At 37.4% G+C, this 26,634-nt stretch overlaps 1 protein-coding gene across 1 annotated transcript in view; it reads left to right on the top strand.

The window, feature by feature from the left end:
• OGDHL (oxoglutarate dehydrogenase L) overlaps positions 1-26,634 on the top strand; it is a 58,753-nt gene that overhangs the window by 8,351 nt on the left and 23,768 nt on the right. Inside the window, exons 3-15 of the mRNA XM_063338401.1 lie at positions 3,488-3,667; positions 7,353-7,455; positions 10,811-10,926; positions 12,874-13,028; positions 15,973-16,119; positions 16,711-16,801; positions 17,317-17,496; positions 17,861-17,989; positions 18,372-18,551; positions 18,823-18,975; positions 20,257-20,359; positions 20,978-21,106; positions 23,589-23,739. Of these exons, the coding sequence (XP_063194471.1) occupies positions 3,488-3,667; positions 7,353-7,455; positions 10,811-10,926; positions 12,874-13,028; positions 15,973-16,119; positions 16,711-16,801; positions 17,317-17,496; positions 17,861-17,989; positions 18,372-18,551; positions 18,823-18,975; positions 20,257-20,359; positions 20,978-21,106; positions 23,589-23,739 (1,817 nt within the window). The remainder of the gene's footprint in view (positions 1-3,487; positions 3,668-7,352; positions 7,456-10,810; positions 10,927-12,873; positions 13,029-15,972; positions 16,120-16,710; positions 16,802-17,316; positions 17,497-17,860; positions 17,990-18,371; positions 18,552-18,822; positions 18,976-20,256; positions 20,360-20,977; positions 21,107-23,588; positions 23,740-26,634) is intronic.

Here is a 26,634-nt window from a genome sequence, read left to right as displayed (position 1 = left end):
ACTGTTTGAAATATGGCTCTCACATTCCAATGAGCGTATTCAGTGTTGCTAGCAGTTTTTGTAAGAATTGCTCCTTTCTATATATACCATGGTTATATATCAAGGAATATGCATTTATATCCATGGGAGCTTTCGTTCTTTGTGTAAATCCATTCCTGATGACTTCCCACTTTTCCTTGTCTTTTGAATTTCCTATCCTTAAAGTAGCCAAAACAACAATCAGAATAAAATGACGTGGGTTCTGAAAAAGGCGTCATTATTTCTCCTTGAAGCATGGTGTCAGGGCCATAGATCATAAGGGAGAAGCTTGACAAGGCTCAGTTATTACTATCACAAGATTAATTACAAAACTGCATGGTTGGATATTGAGTACATAATGCCTACCATGTTATCCTGTATGCAGCTGCTCTGCCATGCTTGTGTAATCACTTCCTTGGTTTATGTACTTGGAAAAAGTGTGGGGTTTTTGTTTTGTTTTGACTTCCTCTTTTTCTTTCTTTTCTTTAAATGATGTAGTGATGCTCAGTGTGCGTCTTCTAAGGCTTTACTCTCCTCACTGCTGTTGATAAATATTGTAACATCACTAGAAAAAAACCAAACCATCAAGATAACTAATATGTTACTTGTTATTCTAAGTGCAACACTGTTTATTATATGAGAGTAGGATGTTGTCACTAAGTCACTTGAATTGTATTATATTACTTGAGAAAATAATGGTTAACTACAATATAGATTTGCTTGTGGGGAAAAAAAAAAGAATGTATTATGTATCACTATAGTAATTTATTTTTTACAGATGTATTTTTCTATTATAACTCTCCTCTACCATTTTCTTAAAGAACTTCACTAGTTTAGTTGAGAACCTGCAGGTTTGCTGTGAGACCAAGCTGGTCTTCTGTCTGTTCAGTCACATGGCAAATGCTGTTGCCAAAGACTGACATTGATACACAGGATTTGAAGACTATAATCTGGTATCAATCTTGAAAGACACTGTAGAAATTTGTAAAGGCTTTGATGGATGTGTATCTAGAAAAAACTAATTTTCTGTAGCCAAATGATGTATTTTTCCTCCCCTCTGATTAAATGTCAAGCCTGCCCAACAAATCAATAAGTTCAGAAATGCGATAGGAAAAAATAGCGTGGGTTCCTTGTGTCCCAGCTGTCTGCATCTTCAAATGTAAACGTTTTGAAGCTATTTCTTCTTATTTGTGAGTTTGAATGAAGAAAGGGTCCTATGGTTATTCTCCTTAAACAGGTAGCTTGTTGGGCAAGTCTATTTGGATTTTTTTAGCAACTGTCTCAGCAGAGCACTTGTCTAAAAACATATTCAATTGTTTGTGGGACTGTGCTGAGATAACTTTTGCATCTAGATAAAAAGCTTTTGACTCAACAAAGGAATAGTTGTATTATTATCCTCATTGTATGTGTATCATGGTGTTGGAAAAAGTGAGGAAGAAACCTTAACATAAGCAAAACATATTCTTTATTAAAACTCTGAATGAATACCAAATGTCAGATTCGTCATGGATCCAAATGTGTTTGGAATTTCCTAATTTAATGAAAGTTAATAACTGTGTGTTGCCAAAATAATTCCTCTAGTCAAGCAGCCTTAGTTGTAACATGAAGGGATTGTATCTATTTTTCACTGTATGTGATGTGCAAACTGTCAGACTGGGTGCTGTATAGGGGTGGAATAATAATACTGCTCTTAATGCAGAGTAAGAAGGTGTATAGAGGGAATACCAGAGGAGATGCAGTTACACTAATAGACTCTTATAGACCATTTATAGGATATTGTGTAAATTCAGACTTCTAATCTCAGTGCCTCTAGCAAGGTGTCACAGTAAGAAGAATACAGGAAATAGGCATAAATGAGGAAAGGGAGGAGGAATGAAGTCTTCGTCAGCGTGTCTGGAACTGACCAACAAACGTGATCTGTCTGTCTTAATTTGTAATGGCACATAAAAGTTAGGCTATGTTTAAAGAAGTCTGTGTTAGAGCAGGGAGCTAAGTTAAGTAAGTTTATTGTATTTGTATCAAAGCAGCTTTGTATTAATAAAGAAGCAGGAGAGATACATTAAAGCAGTGTTTCTTGGACAGAGGCTTCATGTTAATGATGAGGTTTCTGTCCACAGGTTCAATGAGTCCCTCTACTTATATAACTTGAACTTGGAAGGCTGGGTAGTGTCTAGCTCTTGTATGCTGCCCCTCTCAGTGTTTCTGAACACCTTAAAGCTTGTAGAAATTTCAACATGAAGACTTTTTGTTAATGAAACCAGAATTTTATAAATATTTTTCTGTCATGCAGTGTTGGTATTACATTATTTTACTACTTTTGTGTATTCTGTAATGAATATATTAAGTAATATTCTTTTAAAAAATCAAATATTTGGGCTATGTTTTGTCTCTCCTGGCACTGGTTCCTTAAAATGTGTTAGTTCCAAGCTCACAGCCAGGGTAAATAACGTGCACTGTACAAAATGAAATTTAGCTTTTACAGTTCTTCTATTCCAGTCACAAAGATTTTTAAAGTTTTGAAATAACTTCCTTTCTTTCCTAAATTAGCCAAACTGAGGAAAGTATTTTATGACCTTTCGTTACCTTTTGTGGAAACTGTAAGCTAAGCACAAGTATTGATTAGTCCCCTGCTAGTGCAGGCTTTCCTGTTCTGCTCCTGTCTGTTGGCATCTAATACCATTCTAACCTGTGACAGCGACACCTCATCAGAATGGAAACAGTTTAGGAAAACCAGATTTGGGCATATGTGGAGGAAGTGGGTCGTGTAAAAGGGGAGATGGCAATAAATGGATCTTTCGTTTGTTGTGATTCAGTTTCTGAAATGTGTATTCTTCTAAAGTTATGACTTGCACCTGAAACTGGGTCCATAGTTTCTTTCATAGTAAGGTAACCTAAGCTAGTGAGGAAAGGACCTTCGATCAACAGTCTCACTCAGAAAAGCCGTAATTGCTTTTAAACAGATTCTTCAAGAAAGGCCCTTAAGGACTGATTCTGATTTGGCATATTCAGTGAGTGTCTTGAAGTATCATAAATTCTTTAAGTATCGTTAAAGGAATGGATTAATTTAATTTATTAAGGTTTTCAGATTTATAGGCTTGATACCTCTTTACCAGCAGCATAATGTCATACCCATTACTGGTTGCCTGAATAAACATCACAGTTAAAAAGAGCTGTGTGAATGAATAATGTATGAAGATGCTTTGCACTCATACGTGCTGGAGAGTTTTCCACTGAACAAGCTCAGGGTAAGAAATGAGGTGAAAAGGGCTCTGTGTAAATGAAACACAGAGTTGCTGCTACCAAAATGAAGACATATCAGTGCTCTCTTCTTTTGGTGGGTATTAGTGGTACTTAGTACTGTAAAGTAGTGAGGTGCCATTTGCAGCTTGAAGGAGCTGCTTTTGGTTGAGACTTCTGTTTGAGGTAATCAGTTTTCCATCTTTTTTTCCTTCTCTGTACGCATGTTCAGTCCTGGGATTTGTTTTTCCGAAACGCTAACGCTGGCCAAGCATATGACCCCCATCTACCAGATCAGTCGGAAAGAAAGGCATCGTTTCTTCAGAGCCATGGCCTGGCCCAGACACCGGGTAAAGCTGAAAAGCTTGTTGAAGATCACCTTGCTGTGCAGTCTTTGATAAGAGCGTACCAAGTAAGTGTACTTTGGGGTAGCTGTGGGAGGGCCTCTCCTTTGCAAACAACCTTTTTCTTCCTTTTTATGTTCTTGCTTGTCTTCTGGTCTTAACTCTTACCTATTGTCTTGCTTCTGATCCAAAATGTCTTGAACTAGACAGTCTTTTCTTCCCTGCACATAGCCTCAACACTGAGGTCCTGGATTCAGACTGGGATGCAACTCTGGCTTAGCAAACTCAGGATTCAGGTTCCCCACAACCCTGATGCTGGTCCTCTGACTTATCCTGGAAGCTCTTTATGGAGATAATAATTTGTGAAAGGGAACACGAATCTATTGGTTTTTACCCATTTACCAGGAACAGGAGCCAAACATGTCAAAGCTTAGCTTTTACTATTCTTTTGGCTCACTTGCCTGTATTAAGATTTCTGTGTGTGTGTGTCTGATTCAATAAGTTACTTGACCAAATTGGAAAACTAAGTTATCTGAAATAGTTTTGCTTCATGTGAAGGGGGTTTTCCTGGATGTACTGGTACTAATGAATCTCCTGATCACTTCTCTGTAATCCAGGTCTGTCTTCGCCTCTGGGAAAATTTGTATTACAGTTCTAAATGTTACTACTTTATCATAGAAAGGAGGAAATGTACTTGCGTTCTTGTACATCTAGTGTGAATTTTGAGATTATTCATTTTAACAGGATTATAGGTAAAAAGAGAGAGGAGAAATAATGAATTAACCAGAAGTTTAATTCTGGGAGGCTGACAGTACTGAGTTTGGGTCAGCTTTGATGAATTTCTTTTGGAGAGCTGTTACCAAAGTTGACTTAATTTCAGATTTTTTTTTTAAGCCTTTTATTAAATTAAGAAATTAGGTCTAATTTCCTTTTTTCGTCTAAAAGAAGGAGGATTTTGGAAATAGCACAGTGGTTTTGGTTAGATGTTTTCTAAGTGTAAAACAGGTCTAAACATTTTTATTTAGACTTGTGTTTAATGTCTTAATTTCAATAGGAGGCTTAAAGACAGTGTGAAACAACAACAAAAACCACCAACTGCTAAACACGTAGATCTGTAATGAGCAAAATATTCAATTTTTTTTTAAAGTATGTAACCCCCAAGGAATTTGTTACAATTTGACTTGAGCAGATCCGTCCTACCCTGCACTAAGAATTTTAACTCCCGCTTGCTATCATCAGAGGAATAGAAGAGGAATTTTTTCAAAAAACTTTTTTTTCTGTACACATGGCATTGTCACCATTGATTCAGATATGAACCATGTTAATCCAGCTCTTGGAGAGGTGTTGTAAAAGAGTAGAAAGGTTTGTGAATATAAAGAATGTACAAAATTTGCTTATAAATAGCTATGTAGAAAACAACCACTTCAGCCCATTCAGTTTTCATTGCAGTAAAAATTTGTTGAAGAATTAGAGAAAATTGGAGACTTTTAGGCTGGTTTGACACCATTTACTTGAAAATAGTTCAGGGATTGCCATTTTGCTTTCTTATTTGAAAGTGTGCACCAACTCAAGTGATGGAACAGAAAAGTCTGTATAAATGGCAGGCACCCATGTGTCTGCCACAAACAACGAAAGAGGATTACCTAAGGCAACTGTCTGTTTTTAAAAGGTATTTAAAACCCTCTAAATTCAGTGTTGAAGGGATACAATCAATTTGTGACCTTCCTTTGCCTGATAATGAAACAAAATGGAAAAGGATACAGAATTTTCATTTCTCGAACCTGTCAGTATTTTATGGGTTTTGTGGTAAACTGCTTTGTGGTCTGTTGAGCTGGCCTTCTGAAAAGGCAGTTAATCTATTGCTTTTTCTAACGCAGAGCACCAGATGCACTGAAAGAAGGATTTCCAGTGAAATGTGTGTGCTTAACAAAAATGAGTCCAGATAAATTAATTTGTTGGGTCTTCTTTTATAATGTAGGGTTTGGTTTTTTTCATCTGTGTCTAGAAAATAGGATTTTAAAGTCTAGTTTCAGGTAGTCTGTACTTGCATTCAATCAAATCTATGGCAACTGATGAAAATTTTCCGTGCTTGTATTTTCACAAGGTTGATCTCTGATTTTTGCAGTTATTACTATTTTCTGTATCCAGTGAAAGAAGTGGAAATTATTAAAAAATAACATGGTATCGAGGAAAATACTGTCTTGCAGTTAAACACCAAACCGCTCCTGGAGTGTAATGGCACAGTGCTTTACTGCTTTGTTCTTCTGGGTTTTGGTGTTCTTGCTAGTCCTCCTCCTCTTTCTACTAATACTGCAGAGCAGATGTAGCCTGGGGAGGTGAATTCTTTCCTGTTGATGATGCTTGAGACAGAATTGTTTGCTTAGTTCCAGTCAGATGGCCTTTGTGCCGCTGTAAACAATGAGGTGGCACAGATGTTGCCGTGGGCATCATTTGGCCTGTCAAAGTTTTATTACTGGTGATTCATGAGATGCAAAGAATCTCAGAGGCCGGGCTGAATTCACAGGGACGGTGCTTCTCAAAAAGATGCTGTATTTCTGTTTGCTTATGAGTGGGAAGCATTTTATTATGAACTTTCCTGCATACATATGTTACATATATATATATATATATGTATGTATGTATATGTATGTATGTATATGTAACATATGTATGCAGGAAAGTTCATAATAAAATGTATGTATGTGTATATGTGTGTGTATATATATAAAAATAGTGGTTTTACAGGTGACTTCTTGATGAACGATGCTTTAATCACATTCTATTACTGTGTCATGCAATTCATTATTAATATTGCAGTTTATTAATACTTTTTTTCGGAGACAATTAGGATACTAGTAGTGTGAATGAAATTCTAGCCAAGTGATTTGAATTTGTCCTTAAAAAGAAAAATATAAAGGAGAAAATATTCATATATTAATCTATAAAAAACTTTTAATGAGCTAATTTGGTATATAAGAATCATGCACAAGAGACATCATATTAAAAAATAAGTTTTTGATTTGTGGCTCTGTTGAATCAATTAGTTACTTCTTCTGTAGCAATGTTGTATGTTAATGTAAGGCACTAGTTTATAGCACCTTGTGGCATGCATTAACACCAGTCATTGATAACTGAAAGCTGGATAAATTCCCCATTGAATTTTGGTCCTTTGTTGTCTTGAATGTGAGTTTTTTATAATAGATGAAATTCCTGAAGTTTCATGAATGAAAACAAATGCTATCTGATGTGGAGCAGAGCTCATGAAGAGCGATCCCTTTGCTTGCAATATAAACTTCAGCACCGATTTATCTTTTAGGTCAGCAATGCTGTAACTTAGTATTCTGCAGGTGCATAAAGGAGGATTCAGGCAAAAATAAAAAATGACTGAATTAGCAAATGATAGGATCTATAGACTGGTCATAGCTTCTTAATTTTACCCAGAGATTTAGAGTACAATCCTCAGTAGTTTTCTTTAGTTAGACATAAGTGTAATTCCAGTTTAAATTGTACGTCAGGCAAAATAAAGGTTATCTTCTAATGTGTATTTAGCAATTTTTAATAGAGGTATAGTGCTTATTTCACGTTCTTATGGGAAAACTTGGAAAATGTGATCCTCTCGTGACGTTAGTGGTGTTTGCTTATTTGACTTCATGGCTGATATACATACTGTGGAGAGATTATCTGTGACTCTTGCCCTTTGTCTGACTTCTATTAGCGTGATTTCATTTTTCTCTCACTTTCCTCCTTTCTCAGATCCGCGGCCATCATGTGGCTCAGCTGGATCCCCTTGGAATTCTGGATGCAGACTTGGATTCATTTGTTCCATCTGACCTAATCACTACAATCGATAAACTTGGTGCGTACACTGTATGCCTTGTTATTTGCAATGGTCATTTGTCTCCTTTGTCTCATTGGGATGAGGTGATTTAATAAGACATTTCAGGGAAAATTCTAACTTTTCTGCTTGCTGGTACCATGAAATAGTTTGAACGTTTGTAAGGAGGCTCAAACTTCAGGACAGTGGGATTTCTATCCGGAGATTACATCTGAGGTTCCTGTGAATTCACCTTCAGATGAATGATGATTATAAACACTTCATAAAAAGCCCAAATCTTACAGTTTTGAACCACACCAGAAATCAATGCTAATCAATACATTAGGCTAAGATTCTGGTAGTCTAAATTACTTTTATACTTGTATACTTTTATACATTATGCTTGGTAGTTGTTTTGACTGCGTACATCTGAAGGCTAGTCAATAGGAAAAACAAGCAATAAACAAAATGCTGAATAGAGGAACTTAGGGTAAATTTCATACCAAATTTGGATTCTAGCCTCTGATTCTTATTCTTTCTGTATAACTTGAAGAAGTCTGTTTGAAGTTACCACAAGAAAACACAGGAAGTGAATTATTGACTTTTATATATAATCCAATGGTATTCATTTCAGTTTACTGCTGGAGGAGTCTAATACAGTAGTGTTTGTTTTTGCAAAGGTTTTTCTGGTTGCTAAGAGGGCATGCCTTTGAGAAATTGCATTGATCAATTTCTTTGCTCCTCTCTGCTCGAATAAAAAACCCCATCTGATTGATTTTTCTCTAATCTTCAATCTACCGGGTATGTTTAAAAGGTGGTTTTCTACTTGATGAAGATACTGAATCATTTTTCTTTGATATGTGGGGAAGCTTTTTGGACCAGACATAAAACATAGTGCAAGTAGTAGATAAAACACATTCTGCTTAGTTTTACTCTAACTATATCTACTGCCTCTTTGCTGCAGTGTTTTCTATTTTTGGTGGTAGGAAAAGAAGCAGTTCTGACCCTTGATCATATAAAGGCAGTGGAGTGCTTAAGAATGTAAATAGAGAGGTGCTTAGACAAATCAGGGATTCTCTTTGAAGTTTGTCAGCTTTAATTAAAGGAAAGTATCTACTAGAAAATAACATTAGACACTTACTGAGTAAATATAATTTGTTTGGAGCATGGATGGTTGCTAGCACATCAGTACAATTTTCTTCAAACTCTACAGATAGTTTAGTACAGGCTGTTGTGATTGGTCAAAAGGGCATCATCCTGAAGCACTCACAAGCGTAGGAAAAATATGCTAGACCTCTGAATGAGATGGGGCATGTGTCTGAGAGTGTAACAGAGGTGATATTTCAGTTTGTGAGGAGAAACGAAATTTCTAACCTAGTTTTGGCACAGCAAAAAAAGAGAAGGATCTCAAATGTTGCCTATCCTTGGATGTTCCAGTCGGGAAACTTATGAAAAGTCCCTGGTAGTACAGAAAATATTTTAGTGTTTGATTTTTCCATGCATTGTCTTTGTCCCATCTTCTGTTTTCTTTTTTGAGAAACCTTCTGGTTGGAAGTTTCTTCTGTGAGTTCTAAAAAATGCTAGTTACACATTCATGATACAAGTTACAGAATTGCTTTCAGGAGCTCTTGGATTTCAAGAAGGTTGTATCTCTTTAAGCATGAGGTGATGCTTCAGTAGATATGTGGTGCTGCAGTACAAAGCACAGATGTTCTGGCTGTGCCCAGATCAATCCTGTACGTGTTCTGGTTTTTGCATGACAGAACATGAAGAGCCTGTGAAGTCTGAGAGAAAGTCAACAAAGCGGGGGCGGGGGAAAAGGATGTTAGCACTGCTTTGTTTCAAATTACACTAAAACCCCTGTCATGCCCTGTGTCCCTATTTTCTCCTTTTTTTCCTCTTTTCTTTAGCATTATAGAAAACAAGAATTAATTTGGTGCTGGAAAAACCTATTACAGTATCAAAAAGGAGAAATAGTGGTATGCAAACACTTCTTCTGGTCACTCCAGATTTGACATTTTAATATATTATTAAAAAAATCATAATATTTTATAATATGTTATTTTTACATATATTCTTTTTAAAACACAAAAGGTGTTATTGCTGACGGTGCATATAGTAAAAGTGGTGGCAGCGCAGTGCTGTGGCTTGACTTCAACTCTAAATGCTAAGTTCCATTATTATTTCATCTTTAAACTCCTTCTTCATTTTCATCTTCAGAAAATTCATTTAACAGGAAATAAGGAGCAGTATATTGATTTAAGAGTTACGTGCAGGCTGTCATGTCAGTGTTGAAGTGGATGCCTGCAGCTCATCTGGAATTAAGATAAAGAGTTCAAAATTTAAAATTGAGAAGTTATTTTTAGTTTTTAAAATATTTTCACATGTGCACACACATATTTTTTATGTATATATAAGTTTCTATAACTGTATGTAATGTGTATTATAAGTTTTTTCTAAGTTTGCCTATTACAGTTGTAAGAAACTACTCTTCCTTTCTTCGTTGAACAGGTCTAGATTAAACTTTATCCTGCAAAGCCTTTAACTTCCATTGATACCACTCTTTCGATCTTGTCAGTTGTGTATTTTGGCTTTTGAAACTGCATAATAGTTAAGTTAAATATTTTCTTAAACCATATTCTCAGCCAGAACAAGTTTAGATATGTCTAAATGAAAATGGGACGAGATGCTTAAACAAGCCCCTGTTTTGGTTGGGGTGTGTGTGTGGAAATCTGTCTGTTTTATAAGGGGTCACCGATTGGAAAATAGAGCTGTACAGGTCATTACGTGGCTATTTCAAACTCACTTCCCTATAAAGGGAAAGAGGGTGAATAGAGATACCTTGGAAGTTCCAGCAGAGTGTTTGCACAGTGTTACATTGAACAAGTTCTGAATTTTCTCTTAATCTATCTATTAATTTTGTCTAAATTAATCTAGTATGTTTCCAACCAACTGGTTCTGGCGGTGAAAAGTGGTTCTTTTGGTGTTTGTTGCTCATGGTAGAGCAAGGAAGAAATCCCAATCATCAAAGCTTGTTATTTTACTGAACAGTGAAGTGCAAGATATAATGTAGAGAATTGATGGCATATATGCTAAAATATAAAAAGGTTTGGGTGATTTTAATTTCAGTTGTTCTGTGTGAGCATTTAAGAAAGAATGGTTTGGTGCTTCTAATCAAACAATAACTATTTAATTAAAACATTTCTTTTTAAAATGCAGACTAAAGTGCATTGTACTAATGGGTGCCTCCAAAATAGTCACACTTTCAATTTTTAATCTGGCATCTTCTTTCTTAATACTGCTTTATTAAATTTAATTCATGGTGGTTTGAAAAACAATGCCAGTTTCCTTTTTGTCTCCTGCTCTGCTGCACAAATTGATAACATACCTGTTGTAGGGTTTTATGGTTTGCATGAATCCGATTTGGACAAAGTCTTTCAGCTGCCTACAACCACCTTCATAGGAGGAAATGAGAACAGTCTTTCTTTACGAGAGATCATCAAACGGCTGGAGGTCAGTGGGACTTTTTTTTTGATTTGTGATTGTTTTCATCCAAACAGAAGTGAACTTTTTCTAGTTGTTCAGTTATGAAAACTTATCATTTGACAATTATTAATAGAGCATGTAAAGAATTCAAATGACATTAAAAATAACCCTTGTACTGTTTCTAGACATGGCAGCATCACTAGTTTCATTGCTGGGATATGTGAAATACATAGATTAAGGATGAGTATAAAAGAGGTGAATATGGTAGAATACTAACTTGGGCTCTAATTCTGTAAAGAGCGGGTGTTGTTTAAAAGGAGCAGAGCCTTTAAAACTTGTCTTTTAAGTGTCCTACCACAGATGAAACACCTTTGCGTACAGTACTCAGGACGTGCAGGGGTTGCTCTCAGAGCCCTAGATTTAGTGAGACTTTTAGGTGAGTAAAAATACAAGGGTTGGGTACCAAATTCACGAAAGCCCAGCTGTAGTTTGTAGATAGTGATGGACCTTGCTTTGCACCCCCCATCCTTTTTCTAGAGTTCCATTATCTGACAGGTGATATGGTTATGCCATGTGAAGTCATCAAAGCTAAAGTAATTTAAAGCAATAATAATTTTTTAAGAAATAAAGGAGTAAATTAAGGAATAAATATAATTAACGGGGAACTCCAAATAGCAAACCAGCAAGTAGGAATGGTAACGAATTTGTTAACTACTGAGGAAGTATTGGATAATTGGATCTTCCCAATTGTGCTTTTTTCAGAATTTTTGAGTTCTGAAGTTGTAAAGATTTCTGTTGCATGGTAATGAAATCCATTGGAGTAAAAGGAGTTAGGAGTGAGAGAATATTTTAAAGGATGAAATATGGAACTGAATTAGAAGAATGTAAAAAAAGAAAAAATAAAAATTACTGAGCATATAAGAGTTCATGGCTTTGACCTGTTGCGAGTGTGAGAGAATGTGTTGGCTTGCATGTTTGACTATTACGTTGGTTTAGCTGAAGCATGTTAAGTTGTTAAACCACAACAACTCTGTGCATTTGAGCTCTGTATTTGCTTTTTGGTTTTTGCACTTGTAGCATATCTGTGCAGCAATTTTCAAGAGATAATCCTTAAACTTGTAACGTGCAAATAAATGGACAAAAGCAATAGCAAAATCTAAAAGCTTCAAGGAACTGATTTGTGTTAGAGAGAAATAACCCACTGGATTCCCTCTTATCTCCAGACTTTGGATTTTTTTTTTTTTAATTGAAGTTAACATAACATTCCTTTTTAGAGGCAGTAGAGAGCACATACTATCTGTTCAGAGTAGTTTTGCCTCAAATTAAACTTACAATAGGTCTTACTTCTGTTGACTTGTATTTTGGATACATTTTTCTAGTGAATTTTTTTTTTTAAGGTAAGAAAAAGAAAATAAAAAAAATGCGACAAGGAAATAAAATTTCTGAAGTGTCTTTGCAGTTTTCCCTGTTCTTTTTCTGCTCTCAGCTGCTTGCATTCTTCTTCAGATTTCTAGCCTTGATAATTTGCATGAGGCTTCATAGCTTCATTCACAATAAATCCTTGTCTTTATTACTTGATTTCAGGTGGCATTTAAAAAAGACAGGGTAAACTTTGATAAATGACTTGAAATCTTTGCTGGTGCATCTAAAGAAAAGACACTCTTATGTGTGTAGGAACAGTAGCGACTTAGGTGAAATATGCCAGTCAGTTTAAGGCAGGTTTATTGGCCTACTTTGAATGTTTTACCAAATGAGAATCTTCCAGATTGAAAATTTTGAAATGTTACTTTGTAGAGAAAGCTTTCTGGCACAAAACAAGATTCAGTAAAATAATTTATTTGCTTATAGGATTACTGTGAGGAAGAGGAAGAAGATAAGATAGCTTTCAGAAGAAAATATAATTTAATAAATGTATTTGCTTCTTCATGGCCCATTAACTCCTAAAGCTTCTGTGTTGGTGTTTTCACATCCTAGAACACCTACTGCCAACACATTGGCTTGGAGTTTATGTTCATCAATGATGTGGAGCAGTGCCAGTGGATCCGGCAGAAGTTTGAGACGCCGGGGGTTATGAAGTTTACTAACGAGGAAAAAAGAACTTTGTTGGCCCGGCTGGTGCGCTCAATGAGGTAGGCTGGGGTGGTGCTGGGAAACCGCTCTGTCACTGCTGGATGTAGGCTGGTGAAGGAAGCTGTTGTGGTCTGTACGCTGCTGAGGTGGAGAGTCTTTGTGAAATCTGGAGTACAGGTGGGTGTAGTTAACTTAGCTGCGATATCAAAGGAAAGTGTGCTCTGTGAGGTATGTCAGGGTCTGCGCAGTAACTTTTAGTATTCTATTATCACGGCATGTTGTGTTCTGTAACACTTGTGCAGCCTTTAGTGACATATCTGGCAATGTTTTCATTGACTTGTGGAGATAAACTGGGAGAAAATTGTTACAACAGACTAGTAATATGCATCTGTGTTAAAGACTCTTAACCTTTTTCAGAAAATAGGTGTCAGAACAACATTGGATGCTGATCTTCTGCTATATTCTGTTTACTGTGCATCTTTCTAGTAGCACATGGTCAAAGGAAGCCATCCTAACAGTCAGCTTAAGGTGAATTTTTAGATGGGTGAAATGTTGACGTGAGCATTGTTTGACTTGCTGGGATGTTAACGGTCTCTTTGTAAAGCTGTGCCGAGATGGGACCAGATTTGAGAGGCATAATGTCATTTCAAGTCCTGGTTTTGCCCCTTTCCTTTTGAGGTATGCCCTCTTGCTGCCAGGTCATGCAGGAATTTTGGTCTCTGCAATATATGAAAGCATGTTTGGAAACAGCTTATTGATTGCTCCCATTGTGGCTATCTGTATGGAAATACTGTGATCTCAGAGAGTGAATCACCCTCTTGCCCCTAGAACAAGACTGTCTTCTCGGGCATGAGATTTATTACAGTTCTTACATTCTAAAACAGTTTGTATATCCTCTGATAAACGCAAGAGTTAGAGATTTATAAAGAAGCATTTTTTGATTAAGCTTCTATGTTCAAAGACTTAAAAATGAAGTGCTCATTGGAGGTGTTGGAAGATATTTTTGCCAGGTTTTGCTTGCTGATATTGTAGCAAGATTGTTAGTCTGCTTAGACGTTTCATTTAAACAGGAAAAAAAAAAGTCACTCAATAGTCAAATGAGTATTACACTTGAGTAAGTTTGTTTAACAAGCCCTCAGTATGAACCATCTCCATTCATTTTGAGATGCGAACTTGTGCTTTTATTCCTGTCTGTCTAAGCTGGGGAAAGATCTGGGGTTTCTAGTAATATGAAGGAGCCAAATGTTCTTCTGCCAAATTAATTGTCTGCTTAAAATGGAAGAAAAAAGTTTTACCTAAATTTCTATTCAGCTATCTCTAGCATGGTTTTTTTGTTTGAAAATGATCAAGAAAAAAATCTGGTTTTGTGGAAAAACTGGTTGTGCTCTTGAGATCTGTGGCTTCATAAAGCAGATAGTCATTGTTTTGCTCAAGAATGCCGTTTTCAAAAATGCTCATTCCAAGCATTACATACTTTAGGTACTTGAAAATGAATTCTAAAGTAGGTTTTCTCATCCTTTGTGGTGTTTTCACTGGTAGATTATTGAACAAAGGGTCATTTTTAACTCTTCCTTCTGTAAAATACTCATTGCATATCTTTGAGCTACTTTGCGTGTGCATTAATAAACGTGTTAGACCCTGATTGTGTAGTCTGATCTGGGCATCTTCTTAAGCCTGTGCAGGGTCAAGCATTTGCAGATTATCCCTTCTGAGAGTAACTGCCTTTCGTAAGACTTGCTCCTCGTTGGCTGCTGAACACCTGCAATGACGGCGGATGAGCTGACAGCCCGTGCGAACTCCCAGTGGCCTGTGGGGGACTTGCAAGATGTGACTGTGAAATATTGTCATTCCACGCACTTAGTGGCAGTTTGCCTTAAATAACGAACTTTCTGCTTGTCCGACACTGGCTTAACTTGCAGCTGCAAAGAGGAGGAAAATGGTGTGTACAGCCACCACTTTGATTTGCCCTGTAGGACTTGCTGTTCACATGGGACCCCACTTTCAGTTTATATAAACTCGCATAGCCCTGCAGATTTGCCGGAGGAATTCTGGCAGCATAGCTCAGCTGAGGGTCTGGCTTGTTGCTTAGATGCCTGAATTGTAAGGGTATTGATGGGTGAGCTAAGGAGAGTCTTTTGGCAGCTCTTCATTTCACTGCTTTTAGGACTTCAATCTAAAGAGGTAAATATCAGCGTTCTAAATGAGGAATAAGCTGAGTGTTAATGGATTACGGCAGTGTTATGAGTCGAGGCGTTGCACAGATGATGCAACCAATACAGTTATTTTCATGAAGATGTATTTTCTTTGCCTTTTGTATCTCCAAGCTTTACAACATATAATCCTTTGAGCGTTTGTTAAAAGGTACTTTTTAACCACTCACATTGCCTCTGGCCCAAATGCATTAAAGAATGAAAGAATGTAGAGCTGTCAGGGATTGACATCTTTCTCCGGCTGCAGCTGAGGCAGAGATACCAGTGTCCTAGTTCTTGGCATGCCACCAACCGTTACATCACACAGTCTGAGGAGCCCTGCCATTGAACAGGACCTATGAAATAGGCGTGCTTTCTATTGTATTTCTAGAAGTATTTAATTGTTACTTCCAGAAAATAGAGGTTTTCTGTTATGGTTTCTTCAATCCATAAAAGAAACTTCTTTGCTGTTAGTCTGCCTTTCCCGTGATCAGCATATATTTTGTATAGGTGGGAAGGAGCTGAGTTTAATTTGGGAAGTGAATTTTGTCTGAGGTGGAGACTCTTCTTCCTGTCTGAATTGTTTCAAAGTCCTGGTAAATACTTCTCAGATGGAAGAGAAAAAGGACTTAATTCTCTCCTATGTCTCCTTCCCTACACGTGACTGACTTTGACGCTTGCAAACATGTATTCAGAGATGTTTTAAAACAGTGTAATGCAATTTTATTTGCTAAAAGATGTTTGACAATAAGTATTTTCTACGTTACCTTAATACAGACACTCTCTCTTGGTTTTTTGGGTTTCCTTTTGGCAGATTTGAAGACTTTCTTGCTCGCAAGTGGTCTTCTGAAAAGAGATTTGGTTTGGAAGGATGTGAAGTAATGATTCCTGCACTTAAGACCATCATCGATAAATCCAGTGAAATGGGAATTGAATACGTTATAATGGGGATGCCTCATAGGTAATGTCAATGGAAACCTCCCAACAAATGGGCTTATTGACTTAAGACAAGTTTCAGGTTCTAGAACTTTATTAACAAAGTTGATATTGGAGAAGCTGGGGTAGCAAGAGTCAGCCCTAATGAGTAATGGGAACACAGAACTACAACAAATACCTGTCAGTGAGAGGCTACAGGCTTGACGGGTAAATGCTAGTGAAACTCTTCAGTGTACTTTGAAGCTGCAAGAAATGTGGCAGCAGCCATGGTATCTATCCCATTGCATAGAGTCTAGAACTGAGAAGGCTTGGCGAGGTGGTATCAAACTTACTTCTGCCTTAGTTGATTATTAATGTCATCATGTTAAAACTGCTAGATAGCTACAAACTTCATTGCTCATACTTGGGTAACTAGGTGTTGTAACACGTCTGAGGGGGTGTGTTGGAGGAACTTTACAGTGGGGGAAGGGTAGAATGAAGGGTTTGAGGTTTAAAAGTTTGAAGTGAACTTCTTGCAAATTTCTGACAGAGATAGCTTGCTGATTTTGATAAGTTTTATGCTGTTAACTCTATTATTACCATTTTTGAAACATAACTATGTTTGGAATTTTCTTAGAGGAAGGCTGAATGTGTTGGCTAATGTAATCCGAAAAGAGCTGGAGCAGATCTTCTGTCAGTTCGATCCCAAACTTGAAGCAGCTGATGAGGTAAGATGCTTCTTCAATGGATCTATGTAGACAGGTCAACATTCAAGCTAGTTTTTAGTCATTATGGTCATGGTTGTTATGAAAATAGCATTATCAGCTGCTGAAATGCATTGCTGTCTTTTCTAGTTTGAGGAATATGATTTGGTGAAATTTCTTAACAAATTTAAAGACTATACTGTACCCCTAACATGCAGAAGGGATCTTAGCAGTGACTGTAGATAACTAAGTTCCAGGTCATTTGACTGAGTTTGTAATCTCTAAGCATCTTTATTTCGTGTAAATGAAATGAGTATAAATATTCTGTAAATAATTATCCAATATTGGATAGCGACACTAAAATAATAAAATAGGAACAGTGTTCCAATTTGAAATTACAGTGTCAAACCCATAGCGCATACTGGTGGACAATAAGCCAGATGTATTTTTCAGACTGAAGCACGAATTTTAGGCATAGTCAATCGGATGCGGCTGGTATGAATGAAATACCTGAATTGTGCCTACATCTTGCATGTTAGGGGTCTGGGGATGTAAAATATCACCTGGGAATGTACCATGAGAGGATCAACCGAGCAACAAACAAGAAAATCACTCTGTCCCTGATGGCTAACCCCTCTCACTTGGAAGCAGTGGATCCTGTTGTACAAGGGAAGACAAAAGCTGAACAGTTTTATCGAGGGGATACAGCAGGGAAAAAGGTAAAGATTTTTTCAATATAGTAACCCATACTGGTAGTTTTGCATGTTATTTTTAATAAAAATAGTTTACCAGTAGTTTTGTATCACAGTCTTCCTCTCTTCCCCCTTCACAAAAGAGATGTATCACTTGTTGAACTAGATAAGGTTTTTGACACGGTACCTCAAGGGGAACTTCAGGAAGTAGGCTTAAAACTTTCATTTGCAAACAGAGCAAAGGGAGCAGAATGCTGACAAGTCTATGGTTTATTATAAAAATACAGTTCTGCTTTATAAGCACTACAGAAATAACGAGCAAAGAAATCTTTCGGAGAAGCTTAAATTGCAGATTTGCTTTCTGATATGTGTGTGTAATCCTCCCTCTTAGGTTATGTCCATATTACTACATGGGGATGCTGCCTTTGCAGGACAAGGAGTGGTTTATGAGACGTTTCATCTTAGTGACCTCCCATCCTACACCACGAACGGCACTATTCATGTTGTGGTCAACAACCAGGTAATGAGTAGAGCATTTTCCAATCGGTTTGTCTGTTGAATAGTTGCTAGTGTATTTCTCTGTATTCTGGTTTGTTATTAGCTGGGTGTGTTGTCCCCTCTGTTTATTAGAATTGTTAGGAAGTTCCTGAAAAAGATCATAGTGTCTACCAACTCTGTATGGATAATATTTTATCAACTACATTTATTTCATTCAATTTCTAACACTTAATTGGATTAGGTTTGCTTTGTCTTCTTTTTAAGGGAGCAAAAAGAAGCTAGCTAGCCAAAATGAAAAGCTGATACTACTGCTGTGTAAATGACTATTAAATTAAAACCTCAAACGTTCAAAACAAAGTAGAGGGAGATGCCCACATTTTAATGGAAGTTTCTGGCATTTTTAGATTGGCTTCACCACAGACCCCCGCATGGCCCGTTCATCTCCATATCCTACGGATGTTGCTCGTGTGGTAAACGCTCCCATTTTTCATGTGAATGCTGATGACCCTGAAGCAGTGATGTATGTCTGCAATGTAGCTGCAGAATGGCGAAACACATTCAATAAAGATGTGGTGGTTGACTTGGTAAGTCTTGGTTTTCTTAACTTTTCATTCTCTCTATTATGTACCAGTCTTTTATTTTTCTGTGGCTTAGAAGTCTCAGTCAAGAAACATATTTTGATTTTTAATCGCCTTTTAGTTTCTTTGTTTGAAAAAACCAAACAGCTAACAGCCCCACAAGAATCCATAAATGTTTTTATACCGTAAACCTCCTAAAATCTCTGTAAAACTATGGAATTGAAAGATTTCATTTTACATTTTTCCTTACCGACAGAAACAGTCTTTTCCTTTGTAGGTTTGTTACCGTAGGAGAGGACACAATGAAATGGATGAACCGATGTTCACCCAGCCTCTAATGTACAAGCAGATTCATAAGCAGGTGCCAGTGCTGAAGAAGTACGCTGATAAACTCATTGCAGATGGGACTGTGACACTGCAGGAGTTTGAGGTACACGTCAACAGAGTTAAAGGGAACTTAAGCTGTCAGTAGGAAGACACAACTGTCACTGTATGTTGTCTGCTTAAAAACCTTCCTTTCATTACTGTGATAAGTCTTTGCCCTTTGACACTTTCTGATTCAATTTGGTTTGGATTTTTCACATAAAATAGATAGGATCAATTCTGAGACTTGTAAAGGGTGATCAGATGTGGATGTTGGATCCATTTGTCACCTGTTCTTCACCTCTAGAATCTTGATTCAGCAGTAAGACAGTATTTGAATGCTCATAGGTATAACTGTAGCTTCATATTAATAACCTTGGCAGCCTTGTAGGCAGCAATAATGCAATAAAATCAATGTAACCTTTTTATTTTCCTGCAATAATTCAACTAAGTTCAGAGATAATTTGAAATTTTCCAGAAGGATGCAGTGTGGAGTCTGGTGCCTGTATTAAGCTGGTTAGGTCTACCTTAATCTTTTTGAAAGTGAATATGTAGAGTGCAGATGCAACAAAGGACCTTCTGAGAAGGTGTAGCTATGTAGTGACACCGTATCGTAGATCAACAAAAAAACAGTTTGTGGAGGTGCATTCTGTTATCTGCAAGAATGATCACAGCTAGTGTAGAACTAGCTGTCCTGAATCCATTGTAAGAGTGTGCCAGTAGCGTCATGGGCTTTGGAGACTGGATCCAGGATCCTGGATGGATGTTTTGCTGTACAGACTGAGCGCAACATTGTTGTTAAGTACTTTAAAGATTAGCTAGCTCAGTAATTTGAGTGTGGTTTTGGATTGAAATACAGGTATCGTAGAGGCATTCTGCCTCTATATGGCTTTGTACCTGTTGCCATCGATAGGTGTGGCCAGCAGATTCTTAGCTAGCTAACTGTCCAAGCCAGACTAGTTTCCTAGGAGGTTCTTTTCTAGCCTTCAGTGGCTTCCGTATCCCGAAGTATGAGAGCTGGATAATGCTGATCTTAGAAGTATGACTATAAATTGTATTTGGTACTTCAGTTCTGTCTCATTCTAGAGCCATGCTTGCAAATTCAGCTCTCGGTAGTCTCCTGTGTAACACCTATCCAATAAACTAAATAATTTATTTAGAGTAATATGGGTAAGCATGTTTCCAGAAGACATTTTGATCCGAGATAAAATGAAATTGTTTGCATAATTGCTTAAGTTTTCTTCTGGAGTTAAAGAACTGGTTTTATCCTACTGAACAGTAGGTGTCATCTGTACGATACAAAGATGTTATGTTTATCCATTTTAAAAAGGAAGTTTTTGTCCTACAGGAAGAAATTGCAAAGTATGATAGAATATGTGAAGAAGCATATACTAGATCTAAGGATAACAAGATCCTACATATCAAGCATTGGCTTGATTCACCTTGGCCTGGTAAAAATCATCCTTTCGCTTATCCTAGTGTTAATATTATTGTGCTTTTATTTTGAATCCATATCTTGGGAGTCTTAAATGGTTTTTATCAGACAGTGTTCCTTTGAAATAAAATATGGGACCTTTGATTTGCCATTTTAGTAAATAAAACATTCTGCCAGATCAACTTGAAAGAGGTGCTTTTCTTAAAAAACATGTAAAGTAAGGTGTGACTTTGAAAAAGATGTCTTTTCAGTTTAGCAGAGAAGTGTTTTTCCTGTAATGTTAACTGTCTGTGCCTTCAGGAAGGAGAAGTCTGTCTCATTCTCCTTTTTCTTTTTTTTTTTTTTTTTTTTTTTTTTTTTTTTTTTTGAGGGATTGAGGTGCCATGTGCCTTTTATTGGCTGCCTCTGCCCACGTGGTTGGACTTCACGGGGAGTGAAAGCAGAAACAAAACGAATCATTGTGTTGCCTGTGAGATCAAGTTCTGTTGTCATGCAGACAATCAAAATGATTGTGTCTCCCAGTGAAAGGTGAAGAACTGGGCTTAGGCTGCTGCTTAGAATGTCTTTTAAGAGTCGTGAGTTTTTAAATAAATTAATCAGTCCTTGAACATCTCACCAAATCTTTTACTTCCAGGATTCTTTAACGTGGATGGAGAACCCAAGAGCATGTCTTGTCCTCCAACTGGCATTTCAGAAGACCTTCTGACTCACATTGGCAACGTAGCTAGTTCAGTGCCAGTCAAAGACTTCAAAATACATGCAGGTCAGCTGGAGTCTTTGTTTGTCCTACTGGCTATGTTTCTTGCTCAGATTTTATATTTCTGCACACAAGTTGCTGTTGGGCCATTTCCCAAAGAGGAAAATACCCATGACTTTTATTTTAACTCTTCCACCCTATGGGCACAGAGAGTGCAACAGCTAAGGTCCTGCTGCTTGTTCTCACAATAATATTCTTTCAGTATCACGCCCCACTCCTGTTCCCTACCCCATTAAAACAGAATTTCCTCTGAGGGAGGTGTAAAAGTCACTTTGTAACATTAAGTTAATATCTCGTTTTGTTCTTCAAGTCCTTGTGGAAAATGCCGCTTCTATGCGGCACGTTAGTGGCACTTAACTGGGAAGTATGGCACCCATTTCAGGAAGCACTATTAATAGTTTTTCTTAATGGTAAAATCAGTGGTAATTTGAGGTCTGCTTAAGAGACTTTTCTTGTAGTTAGATAGTTTTCTACTCAGGAGTATAGCTTGGTCCTTTCAGACAGGACAATGTTGCTGATACACCATGAGCCTAATTTCAGTACAGCTGAATGGACTCTGTGGGCAAATTCAGACACAGTTTTTCTTTCAACTAACCATTTGGCATTGACGATAGCACATACCTAGCATTTTCTCAAAAAGTCTTAGCTTTTGGTCTGACGAGATTCAATTCTGAATTTGGCATCTATTACTGTAAGAAGTGTGCCTGTCTCACCGGGGAGCGCCTGGCACTCTGTCAAAGTTCGGAGTTGATTCTTTGACTCCCTGATCAGGTTGACGTCTAGCAGCTCTACAGGGAGCAATAACAAGTTCATTCCATGGGGAAACATGGAGATAATTTGTTTAGAGAGCTTTTTTTTTTGGGGTTGGGGTGGTTTGTTTTTTTTTTCTGTTGGCTGGTAGGGAAAGTACTTAGAATCAGAAGAAAGAGCTTTTTTTTTCTTGGTAAAATCTCTAGCTAATCTTTCTTCTCCAGAGTCATCTGTCAAGGGATAAACTGTGTCTGCTGTATGTGTTCTGTGTGTTTGTGTTCCTTTGGGACAATTAAACACTACTACAAGTAATGATAGCAGGGCTTTCCCAGTTAGCAATTGCAAGCTTCTTGAGCAGATAGATACAATTAATAGATTAACTTTTAAACTCTTCTACACAGTTGTGCACTTTGTTGTGACACTGATAAATTTGAAATTACAGTCAGCCAATAAAATTTAATATTAGACATTCTAATTAAAAAGGTAACACAGTCTTTCTTTAGTAACTTGATTAACCATTGACACTAAGTAACACTTGCCAGTACATAAGATGGATTTATGGTTCAAAGCAAACTTTGGTCTGCTAGATTTTTTTACACAGTTTAAAAGGCCATGAAAGAGAAAATTTTGGGAGAATTAAAGGGGAAGAGCACTTTTGAAGTACTTTGTCCTTCCACTAGAACGCAACAGCTTAATATCTCACAGACTTTCAACAAAAAATTGGAAGATTATTTTGTTTTATCAAACTTTCAGTATATTCTAAAGAGAAAATTTTCAAGACTGATTTTTTTTTTTTTTACTTAAAATGCAATGATTTCAATGAGAGAATTATGTGGAAAGAAGGCAGGGGGATTTTTGTAAAAATGGCAAAAGTAACAAAGGGAAATAGTCAAAATAACAAATAGGACAGCTTACAGAAAGCATTGGGGCAGATGTGAAAATAAGATGGTGTCAAGTGACACAGAATACACTAGGCTTATGCCTTAAAGCTGGAAGAACCTGTGTGCGAATTTGAAGTTTTATTCCCCTTAAAAGTCAGTGTTGCAACTTAACATTTTGGCTTATCAAGTTATAAAATCTTCACTGTAAAAAGAAAAAAAGCCAAACCCAGAGCAAACAAACAAATAAAACAACAAAAAACAAACCCAACAACAAAAAAACCCCAAACCGCAAACAAACAACAAAAAAAACCCAACGAAAAATCTCCCAACAAACCAGCTTTTGCTTACCAACTGAAAACTTGTTGACAGCTGCTACAGTTTCCTATTTATATGATATTTGTAGTATTGATTAATCAGGCCGGTTTCTCTTTGTAACATCTCCAGAAGTCCAATAAGACAAACGCCAAGAAAAAAATGAGAAAGAGAGAAGGAAAAATCACAAACCTGAGAGCTGATATTTTCATTCTCTTATAAAACAGTACTTGGTGTTAGAGATGTGAAAATAAATCTTTTAAGAAGTGGTCTTTTCACCGTGAGTCTTTTTAATTGGTTGTGTCAGAAACTACTGAGGACAATCTTACGTCCTTCTAAAAAAAGGTATGAACATTAGGCAACCCTTTGCCTGGGGAAACAAGTTACTTTACTTTGCTAGCAGTTCAGTTCTAGAAGAATTAGTAGAGCCTATTAGGAGATCTGTGTTTAACTTAGCCAGTGGGGAAGGAGAATGGTGAATATAATGTGAATCCAAAATATCTCTGAAGTTGGTCCATTGATTTCTAATCTTTATTCCAATGTAGGACTCTCTCGGATTTTGAGAGCCCGCTTGGAAATGACCAAGAACAGGGTTGTTGACTGGGCCTTAGCAGAATACATGGCTTTTGGATCTTTTCTGAAAGAAGGGATCCATGTCCGACTAAGTGGACAGGATGTGGAGAGGGGTACTTTTAGGTGAGTACTGAGATAACTGTTAAATGCTGCCCCATACCTAAAGAAACACCTTAACGTTCTTTAAACAGTGTGGTCTTCTGCGGGGAAGGGGAGGTTGAGGCTATTCAGCATCAATCTGAATGTTATAGATTCTGGCGGTCAAGAATAATCAAATCTCCTGTGTCTCTGCAAACAGCATTTTAAAGAATTGTATTTAAGGCAGAACAAATGTTCTCAGATACTTTCTTCCTTCTCTTGACGAAAAGTAGAATTTATTTTTTTCTGCTTTTTAACTAAAAATTCAGTGGCAATCCATCTAATTGTTGAGAAGTAAAACAAGGGCATTTGCTGCCACAGATTCTGAAGTCTTTTAAATACCATTCCAGTGGTGGCTGCTTGGAACTCGGGTATCCTGTGAACAAACACATTGCCGGCTGGCAAGGCTTTTTTTAAGTGAAACAAGATCCTTTGTACTGAGACTTTTAATGACTATGGAGCATGAATGAATCTGATCACTTGGTAAAAATATATACGGTTCTGCTGCCTTACCTGATTCTCCGTGGAGTGAAATGTTAATTAAGTATTTAATTGAAGCCTTTGATGCAAAGCCCGTTTCTGGGGGTGAATGAACTGGCAGCTGCACTGTGCTTCATTGTGAATGCTTGCAGGAAAGAGATAAATCTTGGCACCCGTCTTCTCTGGTACAGTGCTCTGTGTCTGTGCTGAGCTGCATTTGGTATCCAGGTTTTTGGGCTTTCTTCTTTTTGCTCCCATTCTAATGGCAGTTTAACAAAATCCTTCGGACAAGACCTGAAAACAAACCTGGAAATGGGGAGATTCCACCCTAGCCCTCTCCCCGTTTTTTCATCCTCCTTGATTTTGGTACCATGGTCTTGTAAAGTGGTGAGCATCTCCTGGGAGGGGAACACACGTGTTCATTGTTTAGCAACCTACCCACCTATTTCAGGTGAGTGCATAGTCATGTCTAGCACACGCTTATAGACTTGTCTTGAGAATACTGATTCTCTGTATTCCCCGCTCTCTCACTGGTGGAAGAGGATTTTTCAGAACTATTGTCCAGATTTTCTTGAGGTTTGTCTAAGATAAAAATAATTGTTCTGCTCACAGCAATATAGGGGAAAAAAGAAAAAAATGTTTAAATAAAAAGCTTTTCAGAGTGAAGACTAGCTTAAGGATTCCTGTGCCATCTGGATTTTATTATTCGGCTTTTTAGAAAAGGAGTAAAAAGGCATTCAAATAAATTCTTGTGAAGTTCAGGTCTGAAGCTGGTACTGCAGTTGTTTGATGTATAGTCACCTGGTTCTGCTTTACCCCTGGGTTTTGAGTTTGCCTGATGGGTAGTGGGATCTACAGAATACTAGTCTGTGGTGTGATTATGAATTTTTGTTACGAATGTGATAGGGCAGTTGAACAATAAAGGGTGAGATTAAAAAAATGCCTTGGACCTGAGGAAGTCGGAGAATATTCAACTACCCTGTTAAACAGGAGAGAACACTGTAGAAATGCGTAAGACTTAGCCTGTTGTACTGTATTCAGGCTCATTTAATCAGAGGAATAGGTGGAAAAGTTAACTTGTGGTACAAGCACATCTAAGAGACGCTGCAGTTCTCAGTAAAGCTGCTCTTTTTTAGCTCTGGTTTGGTTTCTTTGTCATTTATAATAAAGGTAAGCAGTTTCCCTAACAACTGAAGACATTCGCAAATGCTAGTGCATTTTTATTGGAAAAAACACATTGCAATTACATAGAGAGTATATGTCATTTCATCCTCTCTCCGTACCGAGAAGACCTTTCTTTACCCCAAAAAAATCCTTGGAGTACATAATGTCTCAAACCTCTGGAACTAGTTGAAGAGGAAGTATCAGCTAGAATTTGGGAAGAACTGAAGATACTGCGTTGCCATAACGAAAACAACACGATGGGAGTGCTTTCATTATTCTGCAGCTTCTGAAGTGCTGTCTTGAAAACAGTACTTTTTGTCATCATTCAGTGTGGTGACTTGCTTTCTTCCTATTTCAGTACTGAACATTATCAATAGACAGAAGCTAAAGCTGCAGATAGGAGTGGGCCCCTTCTCATCTTGGAGAGACACTCTGGAGAAGGGAAGGAAAGGGGGAGAGAGAGAGACTTGATTCTGCACTGGTTTGGTGTCAGTAAACCTGACAATCGCGCAACAGCAAAATCTGACTTGCACGTCTGGGTATTTCTGGCTGTCCATCTATGCTCACTGTAATCACCTTTTGCTGGGGAAACACAAAACCTGATACTCAAGAAGCTTATCGCCTGGCTGGGCCTTCTGTCTTTGGCTGAATGACAAAAATAAAATGACACTGGCAAAAATTATTTCTGCCTAACAGCTGTCTGATACATGTGTTTTTCTGCTGTCTGCCTCCCTCCCTGTGCTGTTCTTTGAAGATATTCTTTCTTTTCCTGGCCTTATATTGTTGACTTCTAAATACATTCCAGATCTTTTTTTTTTTTTTTTTTTTTTTTGCTAGCATTTGTTGTAGCAAAGGGAAGTACCAAAAGGTTCAGTCTTCGGTTCAGCGTTGGCAGCTATACAGCACAGTAGTTGTTACCAGTATAATAACTGTCCTTATGTTAGCAGTTGTAAAGCCGGACATATTGGTGTGATTCACTCAGTTAGTCTGCTCAGGGAGTTAATGGATTACAGTAATTACTTCAGTCATCTCTGTTTTGGTAGTGTTCCTCCGTGCCCCATTCTAATGCTGATTAATGGTGTTCTAGAGAACTGTAAATGGTGCGTGCGAGTGGAAATAGCAGGAAAGAGGATACAACTGCTTCAAGTCTTGGTGCTGAAGTTGGATTAGATTAAATTTTTGCATAAAAGACAAGCAACAGTTGTTTTAAGGGAAAGATTATTAGAATTTGCCAGG

This window comes from Chroicocephalus ridibundus, chromosome 6 (genome assembly GCF_963924245.1).
Source record: "Chroicocephalus ridibundus chromosome 6, bChrRid1.1, whole genome shotgun sequence".
NCBI classification, from domain to species: domain Eukaryota; kingdom Metazoa; phylum Chordata; class Aves; order Charadriiformes; family Laridae; genus Chroicocephalus; species Chroicocephalus ridibundus.
Note: the sequence above shows the minus strand (reverse complement) of the source record. Positions and strands in the feature narration are given on the sequence as shown.